This window comes from Triticum urartu, chromosome 1A (assembly GCF_056163025.1).
Source record: "Triticum urartu cultivar PI428250 chromosome 1A, HENAU_Tu73, whole genome shotgun sequence".
Lineage (NCBI taxonomy): Eukaryota > Viridiplantae > Streptophyta > Magnoliopsida > Poales > Poaceae > Triticum > Triticum urartu.
In genome coordinates, this window is record NC_141873.1 from 466,826,677 (window position 1) to 466,846,546 (window position 19,870).

At 43.9% G+C, this 19,870-nt stretch overlaps 3 protein-coding genes across 25 annotated transcripts; 1 reads left to right on the top strand and 2 right to left on the bottom strand.

Annotated features, from left to right (window-relative positions):
• Positions 1-4,578: 4,578 nt before the first annotated feature.
• LOC125519377 (putative ABC1 protein At2g40090) lies at positions 4,579-10,991 on the bottom strand. 23 transcript variants are annotated; one of them, XM_087525698.1, is made up of 8 exons: positions 10,632-10,991; positions 10,425-10,510; positions 9,318-9,394; positions 8,090-8,778; positions 7,376-7,720; positions 7,111-7,304; positions 5,958-7,023; positions 5,363-5,874 (listed from the first exon to the last, which is right to left on the bottom strand). In XM_087525698.1, exons 1-4 carry the CDS (start codon positions 10,752-10,754, stop codon positions 8,705-8,707), a joined length of 360 nt encoding a protein of 119 aa, XP_087381824.1. In that variant the 5' UTR covers positions 10,755-10,991; the 3' UTR covers positions 5,363-5,874; positions 5,958-7,023; positions 7,111-7,304; positions 7,376-7,720; positions 8,090-8,704. The 23 variants fall into 23 exon arrangements, 1 of the variants encoding a protein (XP_087381824.1); XR_015604234.1 differs by lacking the exons at positions 10,425-10,510; positions 10,632-10,991 and having other exon boundaries at positions 8,090-8,219; positions 8,351-8,393; positions 8,500-10,358; XR_015604230.1 differs by lacking the exons at positions 10,425-10,510; positions 10,632-10,991 and having other exon boundaries at positions 8,090-8,219; positions 8,351-8,419; positions 8,500-10,358.
• Positions 10,992-13,015: 2,024 nt separating this feature from the next.
• LOC125519461 (uncharacterized) lies at positions 13,016-15,245 on the top strand. The gene is made up of 2 exons (XM_048684263.2): positions 13,016-13,295; positions 14,606-15,245. The coding sequence occupies exon 2, from the start codon at positions 14,635-14,637 to the stop codon at positions 14,926-14,928; it is 294 nt and encodes a 97-aa protein (XP_048540220.1). The 5' UTR covers positions 13,016-13,295; positions 14,606-14,634; the 3' UTR covers positions 14,929-15,245.
• A 192-nt stretch (positions 15,246-15,437) lies between these two features.
• AAT (aspartate aminotransferase) lies at positions 15,438-19,592 on the bottom strand. The gene is made up of 10 exons (XM_048684260.2): positions 19,430-19,592; positions 19,122-19,329; positions 18,549-18,642; positions 18,351-18,454; positions 17,308-17,556; positions 17,090-17,203; positions 16,724-16,807; positions 16,103-16,273; positions 15,915-16,028; positions 15,438-15,823 (listed from the first exon to the last, which is right to left on the bottom strand). The coding sequence occupies exons 1-10, from the start codon at positions 19,531-19,533 to the stop codon at positions 15,680-15,682; spliced, it is 1,386 nt and encodes a 461-aa protein (XP_048540217.2). The 5' UTR covers positions 19,534-19,592; the 3' UTR covers positions 15,438-15,679.
• Positions 19,593-19,870: the final 278 nt, after the last annotated feature.

The following is a 19,870-nucleotide window of genomic DNA, read 5'->3' on the forward strand; positions in this document are numbered from 1 at the left end:
TATTTGGGGCAGTTCCGCTTCCAGTGTCCCTTTCCCTTGCAATAAAAGCACTCAGTCTCAAGTTTGGGTCCATTCTTTGGCTTCTTCCCAACAACTGATTTACCGGGCGCGGCAACTCCCCTGCCGTCCTTCTTGAAGTTCTTCTTACCCTTGCCTTTCTTGAAACTAGTGGTTTTATTGACCATCAACACTTGATGTTCCTTTTTGATTTCCACCTCCGCTGATTTTAGCATTGAAAATACTTTAGGAATAGTTTTCACCATCCCCTGTATATTGTAGTTCATCACAAAGCTCTTGTAGCTAGGTGGGAGCGACTGAAGAATTCTGTCAATGACCGCCTCGTCCGGGAGGTTAATGTCCAGCTGGGACAAGCGGTTGTGCAACCCAGACATTTTGAGTATGTGCTCACTGACAGAACTATTTTCCTCCATCTTACAACTGTAGAACTTCTCGGAGACTTCATATCTCTCGACCCGGGCATGAGCTTGGAAAACCATTTTCAGCTCTTCGAACATCTCATATGCTCTGTGTTGCTCAAAACGCTTTTGGAGCCCCGGTTCTAAGCTGTAAAGCATGCCGCACTGAACGAGGGAGTAATCATCAGCACGTGACTGCCAAGCCTTCATAACGTCTTGGTTCTCTGGGATGGGTGCTTGACCTAGCGGTGCTTCTAGGACATATGCTTTCTTGGCAGCTATGAGGATGATCCTCAGGTTCTAGACCCAGTCCGTATAGTTGCTACCATCATCTTTCAGCTTGGTTTTCTCTAGGAACGCGTTGAAGTTGAGGTTGACAAGAGCGTTGGCCATTTGATCTACAAGACATTTTGCAAAGGTTTTTAGACTAAGTTTATGATAATTAAGTTCATCTAATCAAATTATTTAATGAACTCCCACTCAGACAGACATCCCTCTAGTCATCTAAGTGATACATGATCCGAGTCAACTAGGCCGTGTCCGATCATCACGTGAGACGGACTAGTCATCATCGGTGAACATCTTCATGTTGATCGTATCTTCTATACGACTCATGTTCGACCTTTCGGTCTTCCATGTTCCGAGGCCATGTCTGTACATGCTAGGCTCGTCAAGTCAACCTAAGTGTATTGCGTGTGTAAATCTGGCTTACACCCGTTGTATTCGAACGTTAGAATCTATCACACCCGATCATCACGTGGTGCTTCGAAACAACGAACCTTCGCAATGGTGCACAGTTAGGGGGAACACTTTCTTGAAATTATGTGAGGGGTCATCTTATTTAAGCTACCGTCGTTCTAAGCAAATAAGATGTAAAACATGATAAACAATACATGCAATCAAATAGTGACATGATATGGCCAATATCATTTGCTCCTTTTGATCTCCATCTTCGGGGCGCCATGATCATCATCGTCACCGGCATGACACCATGATCTCCATCATCATGATCTTCATCATCGTGTCTTCATGAAGTTGTCTCGTCATCTATTACTTCTACTACTATGGCTAACAGTTTAGCAATAAAGTAAAATAATTACATGACGTTTATGTTGACACGTAGGTCATAAATAAATTAAGACAACTCTTATGGCTCCTGCCGGTTGTCATACTCATCGACATGCAAGTCGTGATTCCTATTACAAGAACATGATCAATCTCATACATCATATATATCATTCATCACATCCTTTTGGTCATATCACATCACATGGCACATGCTGCAAAAACAAGTTAGACGTCCTCTAATTGTTGTTGCAAGTTTTTTACGTGGCTGCTATAGGTTTCTAGCAAGAACGTTTCTTACCTACGCCAAAACCACAACGTGATATGCCAATTTCTATTTACCCTTCATAAGGACCCTTTTCATCGAATCCGATCCGACTAAAGTGGGAGAGACAGACACCTGCTAGCCACCTTATGCAACTAGTGCATGTTAGTCGGTGGAACCAGTCTCACGTAAACGTATGTGTAAGGTCGGTCCGGGCCGCTTCATCCCACGATGCCGCCGAATCAATATAAGACTAGTAACGGCAAGTAAATTGACAAAATCAACGCCCACAACAATTTGTGTTCTACTCGTGCATAGAAACTACGCATAGACCTAGCTCATGATGCCACTGTTGGGGAACGTAGCAGAATTTTTAAAATTTTCTACGCATCACCAAGATCAATCTATGGAGTCATCTAGCAACGAGGGAAAGGGGAGTGCATCTACATACCCTTGTAGATCGCGAGCGGAAGCGTTCAAGAGAACGGGGTTGATGGAGTCATACTCGTCGTGATCCAAATCACCGATGACCAAGTGCCGAACGGACGGCACCTCCCCGTTCAATACACGTACGGTTGGGAAGACGTCTCCTCCTTCTTGATCCAGCAAGGGAAGGAGAGGTTGATGGAGATCCAGCAGCACGACGGCGTGGTGGTGGAAGCAGCGGTGATCTCGGCAGGGCTTCGCCAAGCTCCAACGAGAGAGAGAGAGAGAGAGGTGTTACGAGGGGAGAGGGAGGCTCCAAGGACATGGGGTGCGGCTGCCCTCCCTCCCTCCCACTATATATAGGGCCCCTGGGGGGGCGCCGGCCCTAGGAGATGGGATCTCCAAGGGGGGGGCGGCGGCCAAGGGGGACTTGCCCCCCAAGCCAAGTGGGGCGCCCCCCGCCCCTAGGGTTTCCAACCCTAGGCGCAGGGGGAGGCCCATGGGGGGCGCACCAGCCCACCAGGGGCTGGTTCCCCTCCCACTTCAGCCCATGGGGCCCTCCGGGATAGGTGGCCCCACCCGGTGGACCCCCGGGACCCTTTCGGTGGTCCCGGTACAATATCGATTACCCCCGAAACTTTCCCGATGGCCGAAACTGGACTTCCTACATATAAATCTTCACCTCCGGACCATTCCGGAACTCCTCGTGACGTCCGGGATCTCATCCGAGACTCCGAACAACTTTCGGGTTACCGCATACTAATATCTCTACAACCCTAGCGTCACCGAACCTTAAGTGTGTAGATTCTACGGGTTCGGGAGACACGCAGACATGACCGAGACGATTCTCCGGTCAATAACCAATAGCGGGATCTAGATACCCATGTTGGCTCCCACATGTTCCACGATAATCTCATCGGGTGAACCACGATGTCGAGGATTCAATCAATCTCGTATTCAATTCCCTTTGTCAATCGGTACGTTACTTGCCCGAGATTCGATCATCGGTATCCCAATACCTCGTTCAATCTCGTTACCAGCAAGTCACTTTACTCGTACCGTAATGCATGATCTCGTGACCAAACACTTGGTCACATTGAGCTCATTGTGATGATGCATTATCGAGTGGGCCCAGAGATACCTCTCCGTCATACGGAGTGACAAATCCCAGTCTCGATCCGTGTCAACCCAACAGATACTTTCGGGGATACCTGTAGTATACCTTTATAGTCACCCAGTTACGTTGTGACGTTTGGTACACCCAAAGCACTCCTACGGCATCCGGGAGTTACACGATCTCATGGTCTAAGGAAATGATACTTGACATTGGAAAAGCTCTAGCAAACGAACTACACGATCTTGTGCTATGCTTAGCATTGGGTCTTGTCCATCACATCATTCTCCTAATGATGTGATCCCGTTATCAATGTCATCCAATGTCCATAGTCAGGAAACCATGACTATCTGTTGATCAACGAGCTAGTTAAATAGAGGCTCACTAGAGACATGTTATGGTCTATGTATTCACACATGTATTATGATTTCCGGATAACACAATTATAGCATGAATAACAGACAATTATCATGAACAAGGAAATATAATAATAATCATTTTATTATTGCCTCTAGGGCATATTTCCAACAGAGGCGGCATCAAGATATGCTCAGAGCGCGCCGTCGATGGATGTAGGAGCAAGATGACTTCGGCACCTCCAAAATTTTGAGTGTTATTTTATCTTTCTATTTTAATGTGTTTGTAAGTGCATGTAATACTTAATATATGACCTTCGCAACAACAAAATCTTTAAGAGTATTTCAAAAATCTTTTGAGTTAAAGAGGCTCTTATAGCCTTACTAGGAACCCGGCATTGTTCTGGGAATAGGTAATCCTGCCCGAATCCCATCGTCTACTTGGCAAATTGGCACAGTAATGTCAGTACACTACAAAAACTCCATGATCAACAAGTTAGCGGAGATGACAAGCTAGAAGGAAAAGTCAAGAGTCCGCCATTGACCATTAAAAGTCTGTCTCTTCGACAACTAAAATTGCCATAAAAACGTTTAATTTGCTACGGTCCAAATCAAAACATTCAGGATTTACCATTTTCGTAAACTCATGAAGGAAATATAATCTAAGAGATCATAAATTTCCACCAAAACCTGTTATGACTGTTTTGGGCCTACACTAACTCTTTCTTTTCTGCTAAAAGTTTATTTTATTTTTATTGAAATATTTATTTTTTGTAGTTTATATATAACTAGTACAATGCCCGTGCGTTGCCACGGGTCTTTTAATTCTTTATTCTGATTGCACATATATACATGTATTATTGTATATAACTCGGCGAATTTTAGGCCCCTTCAAACAACACCACGTCGGCAATTTTGTCAAAGGATTCCTTTTGAATGTTGACATAATACATCTTCATCTCTCTCATACTCTGCAAAAATAAGCATATATGAAAATTCATCTTATATATTATCATATCCAACAAGTATTACAGAAGAACCATTATTTGTACAAATCTCTTCCAATTGTGTAAGACTTCAATGAGTTTTCAGGCCGCTCATCATAAAGCTTTGTGAGTTGACACTTTCAAAGCATCATCCGAAGTCATAGTTCTTATCTCCAATCTACAAAAGGGAATATATAAACACATATTTAAAAAAATCAGATAAGCCCATATACAATATATATTCATTTGTCAGCTGCTCGCTTTGAGCAAGTGATATTTCTCTCACAGCAAACAAATATTTTCCCCTAAAAACACAAACGACAACATATTTTCTTCTCATCTTATAATAAACAAAACAGTTCACTCTCTCAATCTCACCGCACGACACATGCACATCTCATTCCCCCGGACTGCTCTCCACGTCACGGCGTCGATGCCGCCATCTCTCCCCACCACGGCTTTTTGCTGCCGCCTTCCCTCGACGCCATGTCATTCATCCCACACCTTCCTCTCACCGCCATCTCTCCTTCCCTCCACTGTGTCGCCCGCCCCCTCCTCTCCTCTCCACGACGTCCCAGCCCAATTCCCGGTGCCAAGGAATGCACATCGCTGTAGCTGAGGGCGACCACCACAGTGTGTTTTTGCTGCCAAGTTATATGAAATGATATATATCATGCGATCCTTTTGCCTCTTTTAAAATAAAAAAAACTCTTGTCAAGGTATGTGCCCGCGAGTTGCCATAACACCAAACTTTATTGAGGCAATAAGAGAAGCATAAGGGGACAAATCCCAGAGAAAATGAAATAACCAAAAGAAGATTATGTTTTGGTTATGAAGCATAGACAAGGTCATCCACGAGGTGCCCCACACCGCCTCGCTCTCCATGGTAACTGTCTATCAGCTCAAACCAGACAACCGCCATTCAGCAGATCATGGATCTAGTGTGGGTTAACTCCCTCATTGTGATAAAAAAAAGGTATGGACCACTCCTTTGCCGTGCACTCTTCCTTATTCACATTCTCCTTTTATTCACCCCTCTGCATCAAGTGCCGACAACAATAGTGGCAACGGAGCGGCTGCCGATTCTTTCCATATCTGAGCACAATAAGATGGCCCTCAACCAGATTTGATTGGACTTGACACCCATGATTAGAAGGCTATCATCAACTTACTCACCGAGGTACCATCTGATGACAACAACATAATAAAATTCATTTCTTGCCGAGCTATGTCCCGTAGCAATTTCCTGACAAGCACTCAATCATAAGGACAAGTCAAGACATAACAACATATTGGCCATGCATTTCTAAAAATCTACAATACACATACCATGGTCATAATATGTGATGTCGTCTCTTTTTTCCCTTTCATATTTTTAACACCGAGTTAAAATATTCCCTTGCCTCCAATGTCATTGTGACAGTTGCAATGCTCCATGTTGTGTCTCAATGTTGTCACACAATAGGGTCCTCTATTAGATGAATTTTGATAAAGAAAGTTGGTTTGGTTATATCTTTGTAGTTTCTTATATACAAAAACTACCGTAACAAGATAAATAAGTAGAAAATTATTCTATTATTCTACACTATCGACCCTAGGCAATTAGCATCATTTAAACGGTAAAATAATGCATTTCGTTAACTTGTGATGGTCAGTAAAATAATGCATTTTGATAACTTGTGAAAATAATCAGAAAAATATCATGTTTTTCTTACTCGATAAATGGCGATGCATGTGGAGTGCACACAATCACTGAACAACCTTGGTCAAGCAACCTAAATAAAAAGTAAAAGCACCATAGTTTCTAGGAAATGACTTCAGCTCATTCATATGAAAGCATGTTTAGAAGATAGAAGTATATGAGCGCACCTGGCCATAAATTCTCTCGAAGAGAAAGGAATTATGACTGAAACATGAAGCTAGCATATGGACATCGATGATTAAGGGCGTGTTCGGAGGCTCTCCAGCTCCACGCTTCACCAATTCCTGGAGGGGAGCTGAGCCGAACGAATTACCACCAAGAAGCTAGAAGCGAGAAGCTCAGCCAGACTCCAGTGTAAAAACGCGAAGCACCTAAGGCCCAGCTCCACCGATTTGGAAAAGGAGAAGTTCACCATATTTACAAGGTGCTGCCACCGCCAAGTCAATTTAGATCGAACCGGTATGCTCACTATAATAGATCGCTCCTCATTCCCTCGATTGAATCGGTACGAGGGCTCTTTCTCTCCTTGAACCGCCAAGTTGGGCTGCCTCCAACCGGCCCAAACTAGAGCCCAACCAGGCCAGCTAGCTCCCAGCTGGGCTGCAGCGCTGGGAGAAGCTACCCCGACGCCGAACGATTGAAAATCGCCAGCTGAAGCGAGAAGCTGGCTAGGGAAGCTGGTTTTGTGAAGTTCTGTGAAGTTGGATGAGATCAGAACAGGCCCTAAATAATGAGGAATGCACTCAAGAGAAAGGAATAAAATGTTGAGTTTTTGCTTACAAGGGCAATAATTCAGATCATGTGACTTCCACTTATAATTAGCAAGAAACTTTGCATCAAACATGGCCATCAGATATGAAGTGATTATTATCGGAAAACCAGGACCAACAGTTTTGGGCATGTAGTTTCTCGTTAGCTCTGTCCGAGCCACTTTATCTCCATGATAAATCAGACCATTTAGAGAAGGAGCAAACCTGAAATTAAGTATTCCACATAAGATAGCAAACAAACTAAGCACAGTGAAGGACAACTCTGGATGCTTTACCTCATTGAGTCGTTCAACCAGTTTGACAGGGTGGAAGGAAGAGCAATAACCATGTATGGACGATACAGACCATTCCCTTTAAGATGAGCAAGAAATGCAATTGTCTAAATTGTTTTTCCAAGGCCCATTTGATCACCCAGTATCCCATTAAGCCCATTTTGCCACTGTGATATTAGCCACTTAACGCCCTTTATCTGGTAAGATTTCAACTTCCCCCTCTCAATAACGAACAAGGCTGGCTTGCTCTCTTTCCCACTGTTCCTATTCTGTTAGAGTACCATCATCAGCAGAACGATCTTCACGAGATTTTGTAAGCATGTCTGCCACTGCGGTTTTAGCCTTCGTCTGAACAACATTTTATTTCCAGTAATTAGATATAACATAAGGTCTAATTGAGGAAATGAGTTGCTTTCCCTATATATTCTTCTAACTAATAACAGAACAAGATAACACTCAGAATGATGGGCCATCTCATGGAAAATATTAAAATAAATGTTATTCAACTGACATTAACAAGTCCAAGTCAAAGTAATTTAAACCTTAGAACATCTTGAATAGTCCATTTAACCAAGATTTGTAACCTTTCGTTAAGAAAGATGCTACTAATAAAAAGGAAGTCGGGAATTTTTGATGAGTAGACATTATGAGATCAAGCTCCCCCATCTAAAGTTAATTCACGAGGAAACAACGACCAGATGAGGTAAATACACTCACTTTCAAAGTAGGTCAATGACAAACATCCCGTCTCTTCCTTGCCGAGCTACCCTCAGTAAAAACTACCCTGTTCATCATGTTGACAGGCTTCCTCTCGCTGCAAATCCAACACGATTCAACCTCTTCCTAACTAAGCAACAAATTTATACATTACCTTAGAGAACAGGCAATAGCATGTCATATCATGTTTGTGTAGGTAGGTAAAATTCACTAAATGATGATATTATAGAACCAAATTCTGTAAAGAACAAAAAAACAGACATGGGAGCAATCACCATCGACCAGCCAAGAAAATGTCGATCGCCTTGGTCCCGGAGTGTACAATACAGACTGTTAGCAGTGGCAAAGGTCCATTGAAGGTGTCTGTGAGCCAGAAGAGATAAGTGCCATGTAAACTGACACAAACTTACAGTGAGTGGAGCACGGCAAGCTAGATGATGTTCCGACGAGATTGCCTGGGTCGGCAATTTTGATTTGCTGAGTCAGAGATTCGATCGAGGGGCTTTATGGCACGCCAGAAGAGGGATGGCACCCTGGCAGCGAGCTGTATCAGTTCTCCGGCGCGGACATAGCACCCCATGGCCGCGAGCTGGATCAGTTTACCGACATGGCAAATCACAGCTTTTGCTCCATTCTGGCGTTTGTGCTGGAGGACGAAGTGGTGAAGACACGAACGTGGTGGGTATGAACTGCAACACAAATTCGACAGCCAACAACGAAGGGAGCACATCTCTGAAGTAAAACAAATACACGATGCAAACAAATACATGGGAGCAAATAAAACATGTACGCATTAAGATTTAATTTGTATTTTGTCTTCTATCACTTTGGCGATCGCTTCAAAAGTATTTATCTTCGATCATAGTAGTACTTTGACTTCAAGGAACTGAGACTAATACAATCAGACCTATGTAGCCTGGATGAACCCCAACTCTGTTTGATTCATCGTTTGACATCCAATTAAGATAAAAATTAATCTAGACCTACAGCTCGAATAAGCTAAATTAGAGCACTGAGTGAGCACTGCACCAGCAATCATCCTCCAAGACCATGACCAAAATGTTCAGAATTTTCTTGCTTTTTCCTCCTCACTCTGGCAATTATTCAGATTTCTTTCAGAATTAATGATCACAGCAGATTTCTTTAGAAGAATAACATGTGTGCATCCTTTCGGTAATATACATGAAAGGCAAAAGTTCAGAATGATAAAATTTTATATTTTATTTACCTAGTAAGAAAATAGAGTTCCCATATTTTGCTGGATGAAATCTGAAGTAGTCCCTCCATATCAGCTCAAATAATACCCTGAAACCATTGCCATGTCAGGAATAGCAGTCCAGTATGAATTAGAGCATTATGTATACAAGACTTCAAACATGGAATTGAGCTTAGTCTTTCCGTTTTAGTATAAGATGATTGTCTTCCTAAAAAACACAATTTAGCACACTTCCCAATAACACCTCCTATGTCCTCTCAAGTTTCTCTAGCTCCACATCAACCCAATTAACATACTTGCCTACATAGAAGCATGGCGATATTTCATATTAAAGCTAATTAAAAGAAGAGAGCAAAATTCACGACAATATCACACTACCACCTGCCATTTTTCGGTAAGATGCCATCAGTCAAAGCATGCAGATCAGAGTCCTTCTCTCTATCATAACTAATTCTAAAAATTAGCATAAGTCTAAAAGCTTTCGAGGTGGTATGTTAAAAAGAGGGAGAGAGAGAACAAGGTAATAGACAAAGAACAGTTGCACCCATTGACTGGTTTTACCTGTAGTCAAAATTAGGGAAAATATAATGAAGAGAATTCACTACTAAATCCACAGTGGTGATATCTATTACAGAAGTATCCACCAAGTGGTCGTGTTGAACCTCTAAGCCAAAACAGGGGTCAAAAAAGTGAAAGACAGACAACATGCTGGTGAACTCTGCTGTCATAATTGAAGAGTTCAAACTTCACATAAGTGAACGAATGAACTGCAGTCTTTTCTTATATAATAACAACAATCTTGACATCAACTTTTTTCCCATCATGTGTTGTGGACGCATGGACTTGCACAAGAAAAGCACTTGCAAGCAGGACAATGAAGAATTATGCAAAAACCTACACCAACGGGAATAGGGGAAAGCCAAATTTTATGTCAGAGTTTCTTCTAAGCTAAAAACAAGCTGAGCATAAATCCAGGTTCTGATTCAAGGTGAATACTCTGTTGGCCAACAACTGAACTAAGCACACTCAGTCTGATTGTTTGGTTTTGCTAATCAATACAACAACGAAGTTAGTTCAGAAGGGTGTAAGACAATGCCGTGATGCAATGAAGGAACTAAGAGTTTGTGGCAATTCTCCATTCTCTTTCTTGATGACTCCGCGGACGACCTCTTGAGCATCGGCGCCCTCATCGTCTGCACATACACCTGTGGTAGTACAAGCAAACAAGCAGCTGTTCCACAGCCACAAAATTATGCAATCTTACCACAGATGAATCCAAAGTGAATTCAGGCGTATCCTCACAGAGTTAGGAATTCCTTTCCGTACCAGTTGTGCGATGTGCTGGCCGAGCTTGATGTAGATGTTGCCGTTGCGAAAGCAGAGCTCCTGGAGTCGGTTGGCGGAGTGGCCGCCCTGCGTGCACCCACTTTGTAGGAAGGGAGGAGACATGCAATCGGAGAGGAGAGGGATGCGGGCGCCGCCAGGCCGCTGGATCGCGCGTGGCCGCGTTCGCCGGATCCCACCCCGCGTGCGCCCACTTCGTGGTTAGGGAGGCGACGTGTGACCAGAGAGGCGAGGGATGTGGGCGCCGCCGGGCCTCTGGATCGCGTGCGGCCGCGTTCGCCGGAGCCCGCACCGCGTGCGCCCACTTTGTGGTTAGGGGGGAGACCGGTCTGGCCGGAGAGGAGGGGGAGCGGGCATCCTTCGCCGGTGGCCGCCCACGCTCGAGGGAGGGGTAGCGGCGGCGGGGAACCCTAGGCAGAAGATCAAGAGGCGGCGGCGAAGGGATGGAGCGGCGCCGGTTTTGATGTGGGAGGGCGGCGGCGAAGGGATGGAGCGGCGGCGGCGAAGGGATGGAGCGGTGGCGGTGAAGGGACGAAGGGCGGCGGCGGGCGAATGAGGGCAGAGAGTCGTGCGTGCGACTATTTCTGGCTCGAGGGCAGGAGACCTCGCTCGTACGTGCGGGCGATTGGTTTAGGATTTTTTTTCGCTGCTTAATTTTCGCCGGTTTTTTTTTCGCTGGTTAATTTTCGTTCGTGTCAGTTCGATGCGACGGGAGGTTGGGCGCGTGGGGGCGGGTGCGGGACTCGATGGCGGGATTTTTTTTTTTTGGTTTTTTACGGCTGAGAGGGAGGTGGGAGGAAGTAACAAAAAAGTATCCAAAAAAACCGGTGAGGTGGGACGAAAATAAAACCCGGAACGCGACCTACCAACTGAGATATTAGGATAAAAACTAGAAGAACGCCCGTGCGTTGCAACGGGGCCACATTAACTTTAAGAGTTCAATATTAATCATGTTAATAATACATTTAATATTCTCATACATATCAAGTGACACTGGCGACTTTTTTGTCAATTTAGCAGTGGGCTCAGTTGCAACGGGCTTTTTATACATATCAGACAACTCGCTACTACTTAAACTACAACTATGGCTACCAATATTTTTTTGTCAATTTAGCTCAGCAATAGTGCTTGGCTTAATAGACTGCTTTGCATTCACCCCCTTAGAAGACAGAGAGAACCAACTCAACATGTCAGAAGATTAACAGAAATTTCATTTGTATTGTATGAACATATAGCAGGAGCACCAACACATAGATCAGCAGAGAGCAGAGCACAGCATGCACACACTCAGGCCATCTATATCATACACACACAGCAACGCACACACGCATCACGCCGGCATACACATACAGAAAAGCAGGCACACACGCATCATGCGCATTGGCTGGTGCGACGCACGCAGAGCAGGTACGTACGCACGGAGAGCAAGCTAGCAAGTACGCACGCGTCCACCCCCGCCGCTGCATGCGCTGGCAGAAGGTGAGGCAACAAGGGAGACTGTACATTGAAGCTGTCCATGCAAGGCTGGAGGTGCTGGGCCGGCGACGGCGGTGTCGGGACGGCGCTTGATTCGTTCCCGGTGGCGTGGAGCTTGGGGCGGCGATAGCTAGTGCTCGGGGATGGGGGTTTGGGGCGGGGGCAGTCGACCCGATGGCTGGCGAAGTTAACGGGCTCGGGCGGCTGGAAATTCAGCGGGGGCGGCGGCACAGCGCGAGGATGGGACAGGCGGAAAACCTAGCGGGCGTTCAACTACCAATACCCACGCCTTTTTTTAGGGAATTGCTTATGAAAATAACGTGCGATGACGACTTAGCGAGCGGATCCTCTTAAAAAAGACATGGCGAGCAGATTTCCTTAAAACTGGTAGGAATGGATACGATTGATGACGTTGATAAATAGTGGTGAATGTTGGCCTAATTTACTATCATCATGCATGGAAACGAATCATCAAGAAAAAGAATACTTCCTATTACTACATTCATAGAAAGCTTCCTAATCTTTGTTACCAAACAGTTTCTGCCCAAACAAGAAAGGAAAGTTATGGACATGATTCGGAAGGAAACAAACGTTATGAAGATTAATTAATTTATATTTGATTTTTAGAGATTGATTGTAATTGATTATTTTACGTAAAGACATTACTAAATAATTTGCGTCAGTATGGAAAGTTCTGATCCGTTTAGTTTTTTTCGTTGTGTGAGAGGGTGAAGTGAAAATAAATTGATAAAGTAGGGGAGGCGACGAAGAAAATCTACGACGGTTAACCTATGAAAAAAAATCGGACGAAAATGATGGAACGAAAAAGAAAATCTGAAAGCGAGACTACCAAAGTAGAGAAAAATATCTTCTCACGGTCACACCGAAACTCTTATCTCCTTTTGCCCGTACCTTTCTTGCATCTTCCTCCTCGAGTCCCTCCTGACCTCTGCCAATCCAACCCAGCACGGCCTCCGCATCGCCTGCCCTACAGCCGCCGCCGCGCCATCGCAGCCTACCGTCCCGGCCGACGCTTTCAACCCCCCCCCACCCCCACCCCAAGGCCTCTCACGCGCGTCGCCGTCATCACCGCTCCCGATCTCCGCATCGCGAGATCGCGTTCCTGCTGTCTCCACCTCGTCCGCAGTCTCCGGTCATTGAGCCTTTGAGGTATGAGCTTGGTTTCATCCAGTGATTAGTTAAACCCCGCCGGCCTCCAGAATTTCTGGGTGCAGCGGTGCGCACCCGGCAGATCTGCCCCTGCTCTTACGATTGGTTTGGGAGACCTGTCCATGTCTTGCTGCTATGATTCTGCCCGTAGAAAAGGGGTCCTGTTTAGACTAATCAAAGTCGCCCTTTTGCCGTGTCTTTATAGCTATATAATTGAAGCAAATGAGTACGGTGCCTTTTGTTTCTTTAGGTTGTGGATTACTTTTTGATTTGGACCTTTGGTTCCGTATATCATCCTCGTATCCGTGCAAAAGTATGTCACTTCATAGTGTTCGTAGCTTCAGCTTAATGAGAATTAGGGAGATGGTTATAGAGGTGCTTCCCATATCAATGCAGTTTATGCTTTATAAATCATCTGTTTGTTGTAGACTTGTAGATCATCTGTTTGAGTAGTATCGTAGCGTCATGTTTATGTTTCAAAGCCTGCCCGTCTGCTCAAAGAATGAAGAAATCGATTTGCATTTACCTGTTCTGTGTTTCATCTTGGAATATACAGCTCAATAGTTGCTTATGACGTTTCCTTTGCAATAATACTGAAGTCTTTGGTGTTTTTTTCTCTCTGAGAAAGTCCTGATTGTTTGTGTTCATGGACATATCCATTGGCATTCTGGTAGCTGGTTTGAATTATTCTGCACCCTAACATTGTATGTTGGATCAGTAACATATCTAGATGATAGTACTGCAGTCCTGCCAGGGCATACATGCACATCAGATGTGTTAGTTCCTTTTTTATTTTTTGCCTCCCATGTTTTTTGTGCTAGATGTGCTCTCAGAAATATGAGCCCTGAATATGGTTCTTTTTGGTTTTCTGTTATGGGCCAACTATCTTCCCATGAATGATTAGATGCAACAGGGACTTATACTACTCGCCATAATCCATGGTGTAGCATGATACCTGTTATGTGATAACGTGTTAGCCTTTTTCTTTTAGTACAGTATAAATTAAGCTTCTAACTAACGCTTTATGTTTGATTCCTCATTAGTTAGTACTGAAGCAATATATAGTGTTGTTATAAGTCGTCCTTTTCTATGTAGCGAGATTATGACTGTTTAAAATGCCTGGAAATTTTGTTGGGGTTGATTGTTTCTTACTTTCTTGGTGCCGCGTTGATAAGATATTTCTACTTTCTAATGAAACTCTGGGTGTTGCTTTGTAGCACTAGTCACTCAAGGTTTTGACCATGATGTAAGTTGAAACAGATTATGATTTTTCATTTCACATTTTCTAACTATTGTTCATTCCATTGCAGTTACTGGCAGTTTCAGCTAGACAATAATCATGAGTCTTGCTTGTCTCGTATGCCATGGCATGAACAGCCCCTCACACTCTCTTAGAAGCTACTCGGTGTCGAGTTCAGAGGAGGACAACCGATGTGGAGCTGTTGTTTCCTGCTTAACTCGGAGAGTAACGCCGGCTGGATCTGCTAGTGTTGGGACATCAAAGGTGACACCCTTTCCATCCATAGCGGCTGGTCAAGGCACCGAGGGCACTCCTCGCCTTCAACGAAGCCGTGCTGTGTCCAGGGACCTTGTCAGAGACTGGAACTTTGATGAAGCCGTCGTTGCAAACTAGATTAGGCGTCAGCTGTTCCCAGTTGGATTCCGCACTCTTACTTATTCAGGAGGAGACTCCATCAATTTGGTGTACATTTTTTTGCTAGTATACTCTATGTCTATCAGTACTTTTCAGTTGAGACTCTATCGGTCTATGCTCACTTCTCATGAGCAGTTTGTGGCTTGGTAACATATGAAGGCCAACCTGTGTAGATAGAATAAATTTTAGGGTATTTTTCCTATTTCTAAAAGTGGATATGCTATCCTGTACTTCCTGTATATTATGAAATATCTAATTTCCTATAATTGCTGGGAAAATGGCCACTGGGATTTTCATGCGTTGCGGTTGGCATTTCTTTGCCACATGATAACACTGCAGTGGTCAATTGTATCAGCTATTTCTCTTGTGCACAAAACTTGCGTAAAAATTCATCAGCATGCTATATTTTCATTGATAAAATGCTGAAAAGCAAGGATGTTAAGTACTTCTCCATAAATGATTTACAAGGTCTTTTCCACCCAAATCAGTGAACATCAATTATTTCCCATCTTAGGTTGTCGAAGCAACATATTATTTTCATTTCTGACCTGCAGGTAAAGACAATTACATTACACCAAATGAAAAGTTTGAAACAAAGCAAATCGCTCGCAAGTTTGCAACCAAGAAAATGGTGAACTATCTGTTGTACAACAATGGCATGTTTTCCTATTTTCCCAATGGGCATGCTTTTAATATAATGCTGGCGAAGATGCCTTCAGCACGCTATTTTTTATTGAACCGCGGCAGGGGCCTTGAGCAGAGCCATTGCGTCTTTTATCTTCTCCATCGCAGATTGTAGCGTTGACAGTGCAGCAGCGTAGGAGATACGAATGCCCTTGTCATCTCCAAATGCATCTCCAGGGACAAGCGCGACCTGTGATGCAAGAGAAAACACCTTAGATACCCACCTACCCATTGATCTTGTTTATGTCGACTGACGCACTCGAAATGGGTGTAACCGTCACCTGTGCTTTCTCTAGCAGGAACATGCAGAGGGTCTCAGAGTCCTTGATAGTGCCAAAACCCTCTACCTCAGATCCGTAGTAGGAGCTGAAGTCGAGGAACAAATAGAAAGCACCCTGAAAATTGCGAAGCTTAGCTACCTTCCTAATATAGATATGTCACATAGTCGCGTCGCAGTCGAGAGGCTTACCTGAGGTTCTGATATTTTTACCCCTGGCAGTTCCCTGAAACTTCTTACAAGGTAATCCCGGCGCTCCTGGAATGCTTTGACCATGGTTGAAACTGCTTCACCGCCGGCATAACCAAGGTTCAAGGCTGCAAGCCCTGCCTTCTGCGATATACTACTGGCACCAGATGTGTACTGTGTAGTAAACAACTCACTATTATCAGGACAATTAAAAAAAATTTCAAGACTGGATATATGTGAGCCAATTTCTACAACATCATCAGGAACTGTCATCATTGGGGATCAAAATAAGTTCTGCAAGACTATGATTGCTATCTTTATATTAATTACAGTAAGTAAAGATGGTGGTACTGGACCTAATGGTGGCTGATGTTTAAATAATTTAGAGACTCAGGGCTGCACTCTACTACCAGTGAATTGGGCACTTTCGGGTACAGTGTTGCTGAATTAAGGATGTAAAGACAAACTTAGGATCTCTGGTGAGCTGGGCCTACCTTTCTAACCATCAGCAAAGAAAAAAAGGGGGTGATAACTAAAATAGGGAATTAGGAAGTTGCAACATTCTATAGCAGATATAGTAGCACAAAATGATTCAGATGAAAGAAAAGAGAGACAAATACTCACCTGGCTTTGGATCTTTCCACAAGCTGAGACAAAATGTTTAGGGGCAGCTAAGTATCCAAGTCGCCAGCCAGTCATAGCAAAAGCCTATAAAAATTTTGTTCAGTAAATATCAAGATATTCCAACTTGAGCTAGATCATGCATATCTAGAGAACATGGACATCTGTTTCTTCAGTTATCAAGTCTTAATTGAAAGAACACCTAAATTTATACTCCCTCCTCTTCTTTATGCAAGGCATATTTTGATTACTCAAATCCAAGCATTGACGAATACTTGATGTAATAATATGTGGGTTATGTTCCACAAAATTGTTATTTATTGCATTCATCATCACAAAGAGAGAATAAAATAAAAACAACCGTGTTACCTTAGAAAATCCATTTACAGTTAATGTTCGGTCATACATTCCAGGTAATGCAGCAAAGCTTGTGTGTTTAGCAGGATGATAGATAATATGCTCATAGATCTCATCAGATAGAACCTGCAAAAATGGTTAAAAGCACGACACATCAAAAATAGTGATGAACTGCTGACACAAAAGATCTTGAATAATCTGAATAACATACAAAAGGTCAAAGTGCAGACCAGGAGCCTAGGATACTTCTTGACTATAGCAGCAATCTCCTCAAGCAGCTCCCTAGGATACACAGAGCCTGTTGGATTAGATGGAGAGCATAGAATCAAAAGCCTTGATTTTTCAGTGATCACTGAGGCAAGTGACTCTGGCTTTAGCAGGAAATTGTCTGATATGCTTGTCGGGAGGATCACTGGTGTTGCACCAGCCAACCTAGCCATTTCAGGATAGCTGACCCAAAATGGTGCTGGTATCAAAACCTAAAATAAGATAAAACTCAACATTTTCAAAGAATGGGGTGCAAATCAATGCAGTGCTAAGAATAGTAAGATGATATAATTATATGGCTTGTTTACTCCAGATTAAGCTATAAATATCTGCAGTTCAAATAAGAAAAATCAAGCAATCAGTTAGGCTTGTAACCTGCAGGGATATTTTCTAAAATAAAAGATTAGTTTTTCAGATAATGGAAGAGAAGCCTCCCCTGGCCCCTGCATCCGAAGATACACACAGCCCCAAATTTTATTTTATTTTTGAAGAGAGGCAAAAGATTTGACTCATTCATTAAATAAGAGGAATAGAGTTTATTTTCGTGTTACAACTTACAACACAGACAGTGCCGCAACAACCCAAATAAAAGTGACCAACTACTCTCGCGTCATCAGGTATCCCAAAATTATTACAAAGCTCTTTACAATATCAAGGAGCCAAAAGGAAGTGACAAACTACAAAGAATGTGACAAAACAGAAATTTATAAGATAGGATCATACATAAAATATTACTATTACATTGGTAAGGGCATTTTATCTAAATGGCTCAGTAGAGATAGGATCACACAAACAATAAGGAGACACAATAATGACAAGGCATGGAAGACCCAAACAATATTTGCGGTTTAACAAAAAAAGAATGAAGCAATCCGCTAACTTTTATGGGCTGGGAACGACAAAATGACTGCAGGATAAGCACTTGGTGCTGCTATTTTCATGGTATGGCACTTTATGAAATATATTTCTCCTAACAAATTGCGGCGTGCAGAGATGATAACTTTACCTCATCACCAGGTGAGCAGACAGCAAGAACAGCTTGTGTAATGCACTGCTTAGCTCCATTGCTCACTAGCACCTGATCTGGGCTGTAGGTTAGACCATTCTCCTCTGCATATCGATAACCAAACAACAAGGAAGTCAATTAGACTACTTATCCAATCTGAATATTCTGCAAACAAGAAATTGATCCGGGCGCACGCACCCTGAAGCTTGTTGCAGATGGCTTTCCTCAGCTCCATAGTCCCTGCATTAGGTGTGTACCTTGTAGACCCATCCCTGATTGCATTTATCCCAGCCTGGGCGAAAAACAAAATTTAAATGCTGAATCCAATTTTACTACTCTGAAGTCTGCTACTGTATTATATAAGAGGAAAATTGGATTCAGAATGCATTAAATTTTGCTACTCCGGCTGGCAAAATTTGAATGCTGAATGAATCCAATTTTGCTACTCTGAAGCCTACTAGTATTATATGTAAGAGGGAAATGATAGTACAAGAACAGCAGGCGTGCCTGTAGAATGCATTACTCTGAAGTCTACTGTATTAAGTTTCAATGAGACAAAGGGGAATTTGAAGCGAGCTAACAATCTCTTTTGTCGCTCAATACAGTTAATCTGACTGGTAATTTGACTGCTATCGTTCGCGATCCAAGTCATGTCGCTAAGATCCAAATCATTCCGCGATCCAGGCACCAGGAACGGAGCGGAGGACAGTTACTTGATTTCCTCCCCGTTTCCCATTGCAAAAATAAATAAATAACAAGAACGGCGGTCACCTCCGCGATCACCGCCGGCGTGTCGAAGTCGGGCTCCCCAGCGGCGAGTCCGATGACGGGCACCCCGGCCTGCCGCAGCGCGCTGGCCATGTCGGTGATGGCCATGGTCTTGGACGGCCGCAGCGCGCTCACCCGCGGGCTGATGGACGTGTCCACCGCCTCCGCCTGCGCCCTCACCGCCGCCATCCTGAACCTCCCCGCGGACGCCCTGCAACCAGAGAAGCAAGCAAAATCAAATCTTTACCCCCAACGGCAGCGGACAGATGAATCGGGATGGGCAGAGCTGCGGAGGGGCCGCCGCGACTCACCTGGAGAAGGAGAGGGAGCCTGCGCCCGGGGAGGGCTTGGTGGGGAGGGTGAAGGACGAGGAGGGGGACGAGGAGGACGGGGTGGAGAGGGAGGAGAACGCCATTGGAGCTGTCTGTTTACCTTGCTGGTGCGTGAAGTTGCAGGTTCTTCAGGTTATATTTTGGGGGGGCGGCGAGGGGAAGGTGGGGGTGGGGGTAGGTGGGCGGCGACCGGAGTTTTGCGGGCTTGCTGCTTGGGGTTGGCTGCTGTCAAAAAGAAAAGAAAAGATGGTTGTTGGCTGTCAACGTGATCAATGACGAAAGTTATATCGGATGAATTCACTTTCGGAATGTAGTGAAAAATCGTATTTCTAAGTTTCAAAACTTAGGAAAGAAAATCATGCTTAGTTTCAAAAACTTAGGAAAATTCCATGTATAAAGGTATTGGGTGGAAATTTACCT

Excerpts from the sequence above, each read along its gene's own strand:
- LOC125519377 (XM_087525698.1), bottom strand. The coding sequence starts at position 10,754 with ATGTCTCCTCCCTTCCTACAAAGTGGGTGCACGCAGGGCGGCCACTCC. Across the intron at positions 10,511-10,631 it reads GCCAGCACATCGCACAACTG|GTGTATGTGCAGACGATGAG; the intron begins GTACGGAAAGGA and ends GTACTACCACAG. Across the intron at positions 9,395-10,424 it reads ATGGAGAATTGCCACAAACT|GGTATTATTTGAGCTGATAT; the intron begins CTTAGTTCCTTC and ends CAATGGTTTCAG.
- LOC125519461 (XM_048684263.2), top strand. The coding sequence starts at position 14,635 with ATGAGTCTTGCTTGTCTCGTATGCCATGGCATGAACAGCCCCTCACAC.
- AAT (XM_048684260.2), bottom strand. The coding sequence starts at position 19,533 with ATGGCGTTCTCCTCCCTCTCCACCCCGTCCTCCTCGTCCCCCTCCTCG. Across the intron at positions 19,330-19,429 it reads GGCTCCCTCTCCTTCTCCAG|GGCGTCCGCGGGGAGGTTCA; the intron begins GTGAGTCGCGGC and ends CTCTGGTTGCAG. Across the intron at positions 16,274-16,723 it reads GTGGAAAGATCCAAAGCCAG|TACACATCTGGTGCCAGTAG; the intron begins GTGAGTATTTGT and ends TTTACTACACAG.